Genomic DNA, 10,054 nt, shown 5'->3' with positions numbered 1-10,054 from the left:
TTTTTCAAAATAAGAAAGATATTTATTTGGTGCCTATGACAGCGGGGTCTTCGCACCACACACTCCAAAATTACATAAAAGGACTTAGCACTAGAACAAAGAAGAGGAAAAATTAAAAAACAAAAACGAAAATAGAAAAAACTGACAACAGACGAAATCTAATGACAGCCAATTAAAAAACTAGGCAAAACAAAGGTAGGAACTTAACATTAATTGATTTTCGCCACTTTAAAAATGTCACAAAGATCGTTAATAATCGCCAGGTCTCCATGCTGAACTGATTTTTTTACACCATTTCTATTTGTATCATATTTGCCGGTGACTAGAGAAAAAAGTATATAAGCAGACGATATGGAAAAGATAGAAGGCGCCACCGCCGAATGATAAAGTTTACATTCTGTGAAGAATTTGACCCGCGAAACCCCGATTTCTGAAGCTGTAATTGTATCTCTACTTATATATTCCCAACTCAATGGGCGCAACCATAGAGATAGAAAATAAATAGAGGGAAGATTACCGCGTTAAGGCACCACTGTTTTTGACCGGGAAAATTCATCCCCACCCCCCCCCCCCCTCGCATGTATGAAAGCGGAGATGGGCAGAATTTGCAACGCCATCAAATGACAGTTGTTTTTCCAAAAGGCATAATGTATTTCATTTCACCGCGCGTCGATGGCGCCACATAATCTGCCCATTCTCATGGCTTCCTACATTGGCGAAAAGGGGGTCGGCACTTCCGGTCAACTTCGCCAGATACAATAGTGCCTCTATTTCTATGGGCGCAACCTCGGAGAAGCGCCGTTACGCCACCTAGGCTCGTTTCGGTCGCGAATATAAATTTATCTTAACCATGTCTTAACCTAATTTTGCCATAAGAAATCGAGGGAACTCTCAGGAAATGGCCAATGAAGTCCTAAAAAAGTCGGTAAATTTTCCATTTAAAATACTGGGGAGAGGGGGCCTCTAAATCGAGCAGTGCCTACTTGGAAATAAATCCTAGCGGCGCTACTGTAGCCTAATCTAACCTTACCTGAACCAATGAATTAAAATTGAAAGCCGTTACGGCTACATGCAGCCTTGGAAATAAGGATTTTTTTAAACTGGTCCTTATGACCAGTGACCCCCTAGCATATGAATTAGTAAACTGGTCCTTATGACCAGTGACCCCCTAGCTTAAGAATTATTAAACTGGTCTTATATAAAATGTTCCAATGTCATTTATAAGCCTAAAAAAACCTATACTAAATGTTTAGAAGTTAGATTATGTTGGTAACATTAACTTTACACGTATTCAAAATAGTTAACTTTATTTTATGAGTACCACATGAATAGTACAATATAGTACTATCTCACCTAAGACTACTACCATAGCCTAGAAGACTCTCGTAATTTACCGTATAGAGTGTTGTCGTCTGAAACCCTGCGACGTCACCGTTGTAATTTGCCTATTGATAAAAAACGGTAACTGTCATGGCGGCCACTATTAACACTACAGCTGTGACGTTACAAGTTTTCAAAATCGTATAAGACGACAACACTCTATTATCTCTCTTTCTCTGGGCCCCGTAACTCCAGAGTTCCCGGTCCGTTACCGCGTAGCCAGGTAGCCTAGCGTACTCGGGGGAAAGTGAGACTAGAGGATTGAGGCATTTAATTTAGAGTCCATGATTGAGGGTTTGAGGCCAGAGGGGGGTTAGACAGTTCAACTCGTTCGAGGGATGCGAGCGAATGGACTCTACATAAAACCTCGACGTGTGGCAGCGGAGTCGCTGTACATAGAAATTGATATAAACCTTGGATTAATAGGTCATCTCCCATTTTTTGGAATTATTAAACTGGTCACCTTCTGTTTTTTGTTATTATTTCGAATTAATAAACTGGACACGGTGACCAGTGACCCCCCAAATTTTGAATAAATAAACTGGTCTGAGCAATTAATTAAATGGTCTTTGACCACCTGACCACCGTTATTTCCAAGGCTGGTTACATGACGAGTTTGTAAGTCCGCTTAGAATGGGGTTGTTGGTTGTGATTGCTCTCCCAATCTCCCGCCACTCCGGCCATTTTGCGATTCATACTGAAATTTATTTCAATTTGTCCTGCCAGTTTTGCGTTTCGTTAATTGGGAGAGATTTACTTTTATTATTTGAATGAATTAAATAAGTTTGATAGATATGGCTAATTTAACGGTGGATAAAGAAGCATTCTACCGGCGCATGAAAAGAGTGTATACCGCTTGGAAGGTATGGGTTTCAAATCTAGTTAAAATTATGTACAAGGCTTAGTTAGACAATGTAAAATATCTTAAGTATTGTATTGGAAATTAAATAATGGAAAGTTAAGCCTTTGTAATATTTTATCTTATGATATAACTTATACCTATTTCCTTTTTCACTCAATGTATAGAATGCCGATGAAAACAGCAATGGTTTATCAAAAATGGATGCATTAGTTTCTGCAGTTGGTACTGATGATGATGTGGTTTACAGTAAATCTACTGCACTACAGGTTTAATCAAACTTTATATTTTTACTTGGCTTATCATTGACCATAATATAAATTTATTTTGTGTTATTAGACGTGGCTTTTTGGATATGAACTAACTGACACTATCATGATTATATGTGAGCAAGGAATTTTCTTTCTTGCCAGTAAAAAGAAAGTAGAATTCTTGAAACAAATAGACTCTGGGAAAGAAAATGAAACGGAAGTGCCTCCTGTTACATTACTTGTCAGAGATAAGGTATAAAACATGAATTTCAATAATTTGGGCTTTTTTCTTATAAATTCTTTTTTTTAGGGTGATAAAGATAAGGCAAACTTTGAAAAGCTAACTGATGCTATTAAAAACAGCAAAGATGTTAGTTGGCTTTCAATATTAGAAATTTTGCAAATCATTTCAATTATTTTGTATAAATGTGCAGGGAAAGACAGTTGGAGAGTTTGCTAAAGATAGGTTTTCTGGTGACTTTATGGATGCGTGGAGAGGCATTTTTGTAGCTGAGAAATTTGAAACTGTGGATGTCAGTGCTTCTATAGCTCTAATAATGGCTCCCAAGGAAGACACAGAAGTGGCAATATTGAAGAGGGCTTGCCAACTTACTTTAGATGTTTACACCAAATACCTTAGAGACCAAATGATGGAAATTATTGATGCTGATAAGGTAGCATTTGATATTCTTTCATTAAATATATAGAATATTACAGTCATTAATTTTAACATTTTCAGAAAGTAAAACATTCGAAATTGGCAGAGGGTGTTGAGCAAGCAATCAGTGACAAAAAGTACATTCACGGTGTTGACGTCAACCAAGTTGATTTGTGTTATCCTGCTATTATTCAGTCCGGTGGACATTACAACCTCAAATTTAGTGTTGTTAGTGATAAGAATAATCTTCATTTCGGCGCCATCACATGCGCTTTAGGCGTTCGTTATAAATCCTACTGCTCAAACATAGTTCGTACGCTGCTTGTGAACCCGACTCAAGAACAACAAGACATTTACAATTTTTTAACGGAACTTGAAGATGAAATTTTGAAAACTCTTCAAGATGGTGTTAAATTGTGTGACGTGTACAACGCGGCCTTATCTTATACTGAGAGTAATCGAAAAGAACTAGTGGATAAAATGACCAAAAATGTTGGGTAAGGTTGATAGAAAGTTCTGTTTTTTGTATATATATATATATCTATATATATTTTGGTAGATTTGCGATGGGTATTGAATTCAGAGAAAGCTCCCTATTAATAACTTCCAAGTGTAATGTAATTGTCAAAAAAGGAATGGTCTTCAATGTTTGTGTTGGGTTTTCGGGCTTGGAAAATAAAGATGCTAAAGATGATGAACATGCTAAAACATACGCTCTTTTTATCGGTGATACCATTCTTGTAAATGAGGTATAATAATTGTAATACGATTTTTCCAATTTACAGACAAAGAATCTAGTCTAATGATAAAATTTTTGCTTTTTAGGGCAACTCCGCTACAATCCTTACAAATAACAAAAAGAAATTAAAAAACATTGCCATTTTCCTGAAGGTAAGCCCTTTTTTATTTAACTTAAATACATTTTATATATGAATAATTGTTGCAGGATGAAGAGGAAGAGGAGGAGGAAGAAGATGAAATTGAAGAGAAACTTCCAGCAAAGGCTGCTTTATCAACTAAGAATGTGGCCAATGAGTTTTTGGGAAGAGGAGGCCGAAGAACTGCGCTCGTAGATACCAAGCTGAGAGTAAGAACTATTTTATTTCCATCCTAGTGATCTGGCTGCGTGATCTTTACTGTTCTGTTTCGTTCCGTTGAGCTTGTCTTTACTTTATTTCAAATATTTTGTACATTTAGTTACTAAAAGTAGTTTTTCCCCCTTTTTGCTATTCAGTATCCAATGGTAAGTGAGATGAATAAGGTTTTCTTGAGTCTGTATATATTGGTTATTGTGTTATTTTTCATATTCTGGTTGTGTGTGTGTAAATTATACTTACGTGTTTAAAATTTGGTAATTAACCAGTCACTTTTCCGTTTAGACCGAGGCATCTGCTGAAGAGAAGCGTAAAGTTCACCAAAAGGAGTTAGCGGAATTGATGAATGAACAAGCTAAAAAAAGACTGGCTTCATTAACGGGTGTTCAGAAGGAAGAAAAGTACATTTTAAAACGTGAATACTTAACGTAGTTGAAAATTTATTGCAATATTACACATTTGTAGGGTTCGCAAATCCAATATTTCTTACAAATCCATTGGTCAAATTCCCAGGGAACCTGAAATTAAGGAATTAAAAATTTACGTTGGTTAGTATTTTGCAATGTTAAGAAGTTTTTGAAACTGTCAATTTAAATTTTATTTTATTTTAGATAAGAAGTATGAAACTATTATACTGCCAGTATTTGGTGTGCCAGTTCCATATCATATTTCAACTGTTAAGGTTCGTATTGAATTAGTTGTACTTAAAGATGCAGAATTTATCAAATATAGCTGCATTTGATATCCAGAACATCAGTCAGTCTGTTGAAGGAGATTATACATACCTCCGGGTCAACTTTTTCCATCCTGGATCTGCACTTGGCAGAAACGAAGGCAACATATTTCCTAACCCGGATGCGACTTTCCTAAAGGAAATGTAAGTTGAATCAAGTACAATTATTTTCCCGATATTCTCTTTAATAACATTTATTTTATTTTCTTTTTTTAAAACAGTACTTATCGAAGCACAAACGTAAAGGAGCCTGGAGAAATATCAGCTCCATCTTCCAATTTGAACACTGCCTTTCGATTAATTAAGGAAGTGCAGAAAAAATTCAAAACCAGGGAAGCTGAAGAAAGAGAGAAAGAAGTATGTTGGTGATTTAACTTTCTTTTTATAACTGGAATATTTTTTATATTTGGCACATTTTTAGGGTATTGTGAAACAAGATACCTTGGTAATGAGCTCTAACAAAGGAAACCCTAAGCTGAAAGATCTCTATATCCGCCCAAATATTTACTCCAAAAGAATATCGGGTACATTAGAAGCGCACACCAATGGTAGGCTTTAAAACATTTTAAATATAAGCGAAAAATCCACTTTATAACAATCACCACACTTCGATAGGTTTTAGGTTTACATCAGTTAGAGGTGATAAGGTTGATTTACTTTACAACAACATAAAACACGCTTTTTTCCAACCGTGTGATGGTGAAATGATCATTCTTTTGCATTTTACGTTAAAAGTGAGAACTTCGATCATGTTTCTGTATTTTGTGCAAATGGTGTATCTTAAACTCAAAATTATGTTAGAATGCCATCATGTTTGGTAAAAGAAGAAACAATGACGTACAATTTTACACCGAAGTTGGAGAAATCACTACAGATTTGGGCAAACATCAGCACATGCATGATCGAGATGACCTTGCTGCTGAACAGGCTGAGAGAGACATGAGGCAAAAACTTAAAACAGCGTTTAAGACTTTCTGTGACAAGGTGGAACAAATGACCAAACAGGAGGTGGAATTTGATACCCCATTCCGGGAATTAGGCTACCCTGGTGTTCCCTATCGCAGCACAGTTTTATTGCAACCCACATCTGGCTGCCTCGTTAATTTAACTGATTGGGTAATTATTATTTTTAATAAAGTTTTTCGCCTTGAAGGCCTATCGGCCGAAGTACCGCATATTTTTCCCCAATAAAGCTTAGTTTTCTCCCCACTTCTTGGTCTTTACTTGTTCGCGTTTTTACTCCTCACTCTCTAGACCATTGGTTGTTCTCGTGTTTTTGCTCTAATTATTTTATTATAGTTGTTATATAGACTATTTGAATAATGTGTTTTTTTTTTCTTTTTTTCAGCCCCCTTTTGTTATTACTTTGGAAGAAGTGGAACTTGTTCATTTTGAAAGAGTACAATTTCACCTGAAGAATTTCGATATGATCTTCGTCTTCAAAGACTATCATCGCAAAACTGCCATGGTTAATGCTATTCCGATGAACATGCTTGATCATGTTAAAGAATGGCTGAAGTGAGCATTTTAATAGCATAATATAGTTTTGAAAGTTATTTAATCCTATTTATGCTTTACAGCTCTTGTGACATTCGTTACACAGAAGGAATACAGAGTTTGAACTGGACTAAGATTATGAAGACCATCACGGATGATCCGGATGGTTTCTTTGAGAATGGGGGTTGGTCGTTTTTGGATCCTGATAGTGATGGTGATGGTGAAGAAGAGGAAGATGATTCAGCGGAGGATGACCAATATAATCCGAGTGAAACCGAGGATGATGAAGAAGAAAGTGAAAGTGAAGATTATTCTGATTCGGATGCTTCAGATGCCTCCTCATCGGGTAATTTGATAAATATTAGATGTGACATGAAAGTGTATTTGAAGTATTGGTGCTAAAATTTATAATGTTATTAGCTGATGGAGAAGGTAGCAGTGAAGAAAGTGGTAAAGATTGGTCTGAACTCGAAGAAGAAGCAGCAATGGGTAATTTAGATTGTAGAAACCATTATACACTTAACTGACTTATTTATTACTCTCAGCTGATAGAGAACAAAACGAATTCAGGGATGAGTATACAAGAGGTAAGAAAGGTAGTAAAATCAGTAGCAGCAAAGTCAGCAGCACCACACACCACAAAAGTAACAGTGGTAGTAGTAGCAGTAAAAAGTCCAAGAGTGGTAGCAGTAGCCACAACCACAGCAGTAGCAAGAAATCTTCTCACAGTAGCCCTAGGCATGATAAACACAAGGTTTCGTCTTCCAAAAACAAGCGGGGACGTGAGACATCAGGCAGTGAAAACACACCGAAGAAAAAAAGGAAGTAATTGGGTAATAATTTGACCTCAAATGAACACTGTTCTTGGGTTTTTATTAAGTACGAGTCTATATTATTACGTTTCCATTTTTTTGTTTTTAATGTAAACAGACCTTAAATGTCATTATCATTAGAACTTGTAAATATAATACACACATGCCTGCAAAATTAATATTTTATTTTCTTAAGTTTCACATTTATTTGAATCAATTGGGGAGGGGGGAGATAAATCTGTTTTGTTAAAATTCATCAGTGTGTACAGTTTTCAGTGTTAAACGTTTTCCTCATTAACTAAGTTAATATCTAAACTGATGGAAAACATGAAACAGGCCTGTCATGATACCTTGTATTTATGTTTTGGTTCTGTGCTGCAGAAATAAAACTTCGAATTGAAATATATATGAAGCAATGATAAATTATTTTAATCATAACACTATTGTAAGCATAAAAACCAAAGATGCTGTTTCTATAAATATAGTGAAGAGGCACAAATTTCTTTATGCAAGAGGAGACAGGGTTCAAGCTCAAGTTTTCACACTGGGTGAAGCCTGATCATTCAATCGACTACTGTTAAATGTGTTTTTCTGCTTTTCATAAGAACTTGTGTTTCTAAACTATTTCTTTAAAGGGCTCACAAGTCAACCAAATGACTTGCTTCAATCTATGCAAGTTTTTTAAATAAGTTATAAAAAAGTTGTTCTTCAGAACAATATTTATTTAAGGATATTTTATGTACAGGTATTAAAATATATGTTCAATTAAAAATATTACAATCAATTACATCAAATGTAAAACTAGGAAAATTTAAAAGGAAAATCCTATTTAAAACGCAACAGAATGGGTGTCTAAGAGGAAAGAGGGGCTAATGTATTTTCTACAATCCATGGGTGCTCCAAGACACAATCCAATGGTAAGCGTTCCGAAGGAACTTTCTTGAGAAGCTATAAATTGTAATAAATTAGTAACTGGATAGATATTTAAAAAAATGTTGAAGTTCACCTTTGTAATAAGGTCTTGAGCACTAAATGAAACATAAGGGGGAAATTGGTATTGAACATTCAAAATCTTTTTATAGGTTTCTTGCATCGAGCTGGTTTCAAAAGGTGGTTTGCCAACAAGAAATTCATAGCACAAGACACCCAAACTCCATAAATCCACAGATTCGTCATATTTTTTGTGTTCTATCATTTCAGGAGGCAAATAGTCCAAAGTGCCACACATGGTAGCCCTACGTGAAGATGGTGCATGGACAGACCAACCAAAGTCTGCAATTTTCAACTCGCCTTGATAACTAAGTAGGAGGTTCTCTGGCTTTATGTCTCTATGAATTACTTTCATCTTATGACAATATTTTAAAGCATCAGCTAGCTCTCTCAAGTACTGAAAAAAAATTAAAAGTTTAGTACAGATTCCCAAAATTTACAATGGCATTCTTACTTTGGCTGCCACTTTGTCCGGGAATCGACCAATACGTTGAAGTTCCTTATATAATTCTCCTCTTGGTGCATATTCGAGAATGAGGTATACACGGGTATCGTCATAAAAGTAGCCATAAAGGCGTAATATGTTTGGGTGGCGGAGATGAGACTGGATTTCAATCTCTCTTCGAAGCTGGTGTTCCACAGCATTTTTTTGCAACTGCGTCTTGAAGAGGACTTTCAGTGCCACAATGAAATTGCTACTTTTTTCTTTTGCTAGGTAGACATTCCCAAATTTACCCTTCCCAAGTGGCCTGCCTATATCAAAATTATTTAGGCTCCATCTTTTTCTGGGTTCACTAGACGTTCCTCCCTCTGTGTTTGTGCTACTGCCAGCACTTGAATTCTTGGTACCAAAAGAAAAAAGAAGTAGAGCGTAAATGGGGGGCTATTATGCTAAGGTAGCATTCATTAACTTACCTTAGATGAAGTAGGGTTATTCTCTTTGTTCATATTCACCGCAATAACTTCTGATATTATTAAAACTGAATCCTTTATACTTAAATAAATAGAGAGCTTAATGAAAGTTCAATTTGATCTTAACGTCTCTGACTGGTCTTCAGCAAAGAATGAATAGAAAGCGACTGGCTTTGCTCTTTTTTTAAACCTTCCCAACGGTCAACGGCGCTTTTAATTTCAAATTCTTGCATTCTCTTGAGTTTTTTTTTTTCACTGATATCATCGTTTCATCGACCAATAGAAATAGAGAACATCCTTAACAGGCATAAGGAATTAGCGCCATCTATTTTTGCTTATAGAGAACTAAAAGTAGCAGACGCTCATCCACCATTAATTTTCAGACATTCAATTTTTGGGGCGTCGTTCGATGCACTCGTGTTTAATCAAGGTTAATAGTAAATATTGTTAGAATTTCTTCCTAAAGTTATATAATGGTAAGTTGAAATATTTTTCTTTTGTAATTTTAAAATTCAAAGACTGACCGGTTTTATTCATTTTCTATTATTTGTTCAGGCCTTTGTCATATTTCTTGAAAAGGGGGTGGGGACGTGGGGTAAATTTAATTAACAAGATTATTAAAGTAATAACTTAATAAGCCGCTTATAATTAAAAAATGAAACTCCCAAACAACTTAAAATTCACTATTATTTGAAAATGCTACTCAACGTTCCTTCTTCAGGGAATATCTATATGATATTTGTATCATCATCTCTTGAACTTCTTAAGCTGCCTCAGCCTAACTTAAGTCTTGTAATAGATAATAGAAAAAAACTTACGTCGTTAGTGCTCCCAATAGATATAAATTAAAATTGTATGAATAAAAATA

The 10,054-nt window shown here is 35.5% G+C and overlaps 2 protein-coding genes across 2 annotated transcripts; one reads left to right on the top strand and one right to left on the bottom strand.

Annotated features, from left to right (window-relative positions):
• The first annotated feature begins 2,068 nt into the window (after nucleotides 1-2,068).
• Nucleotides 2,069-7,690, top strand: dre4 (SPT16 homolog, facilitates chromatin remodeling subunit dre4). The gene is made up of 21 exons (XM_090158152.1): nucleotides 2,069-2,243; nucleotides 2,407-2,508; nucleotides 2,579-2,743; nucleotides 2,801-2,860; nucleotides 2,925-3,164; nucleotides 3,230-3,645; nucleotides 3,708-3,897; nucleotides 3,974-4,039; nucleotides 4,095-4,235; nucleotides 4,528-4,643; nucleotides 4,708-4,790; nucleotides 4,854-4,924; nucleotides 4,992-5,119; nucleotides 5,197-5,332; nucleotides 5,397-5,523; nucleotides 5,591-5,709; nucleotides 5,777-6,091; nucleotides 6,324-6,493; nucleotides 6,556-6,818; nucleotides 6,893-6,961; nucleotides 7,018-7,690. Exons 1-21 carry the CDS (start codon nucleotides 2,175-2,177, stop codon nucleotides 7,299-7,301), a joined length of 3,330 nt encoding a protein of 1,109 aa, XP_090014278.1. The 5' UTR covers nucleotides 2,069-2,174; the 3' UTR covers nucleotides 7,302-7,690.
• A 295-nt stretch (nucleotides 7,691-7,985) lies between these two features.
• On the bottom strand, nucleotides 7,986-9,393 carry LOC149926551 (aurora kinase A-A-like). Its single transcript, XM_090159560.1, has 4 exons — nucleotides 9,190-9,393; nucleotides 8,729-9,115; nucleotides 8,291-8,671; nucleotides 7,986-8,232 (listed from the first exon to the last, which is right to left on the bottom strand). The coding sequence occupies exons 1-4, from the start codon at nucleotides 9,220-9,222 to the stop codon at nucleotides 8,137-8,139; spliced, it is 897 nt and encodes a 298-aa protein (XP_090015686.1). The 5' UTR covers nucleotides 9,223-9,393; the 3' UTR covers nucleotides 7,986-8,136.
• Nucleotides 9,394-10,054: the final 661 nt, after the last annotated feature.

Source organism: Leiobunum rupestre, chromosome 9 (genome assembly GCF_980474605.1).
Source record: "Leiobunum rupestre chromosome 9, qqLeiRupe1.1.hap1, whole genome shotgun sequence".
In the NCBI taxonomy this organism is placed as follows: domain Eukaryota; kingdom Metazoa; phylum Arthropoda; class Arachnida; order Opiliones; family Sclerosomatidae; genus Leiobunum; species Leiobunum rupestre.
The sequence above is the reverse complement of the archived record's forward strand: the minus strand, read 5'-3'. Positions and strand labels throughout refer to the sequence as shown.

Coding starts and splice junctions, on each gene's coding strand:
- dre4 (XM_090158152.1), top strand. CDS start 2,175: ATGGCTAATTTAACGGTGGATAAAGAAGCATTCTACCGGCGCATGAAA. Junction 2,744..2,800: donor CATTACTTGTCAGAGATAAG/GTATAAAACATG, acceptor TCTTTTTTTTAG/GGTGATAAAGATAAGGCAAA. Junction 6,092..6,323: donor TCGTTAATTTAACTGATTGG/GTAATTATTATT, acceptor TCTTTTTTTCAG/CCCCCTTTTGTTATTACTTT.
- LOC149926551 (XM_090159560.1), bottom strand. CDS start 9,222: ATGAACAAAGAGAATAACCCTACTTCATCTAAG. Junction 8,672..8,728: donor CGGACAAAGTGGCAGCCAAA/GTAAGAATGCCA, acceptor ATTTTTTTTCAG/TACTTGAGAGAGCTAGCTGA. Junction 8,233..8,290: donor CTCAAGACCTTATTACAAAG/GTGAACTTCAAC, acceptor TACAATTTATAG/CTTCTCAAGAAAGTTCCTTC.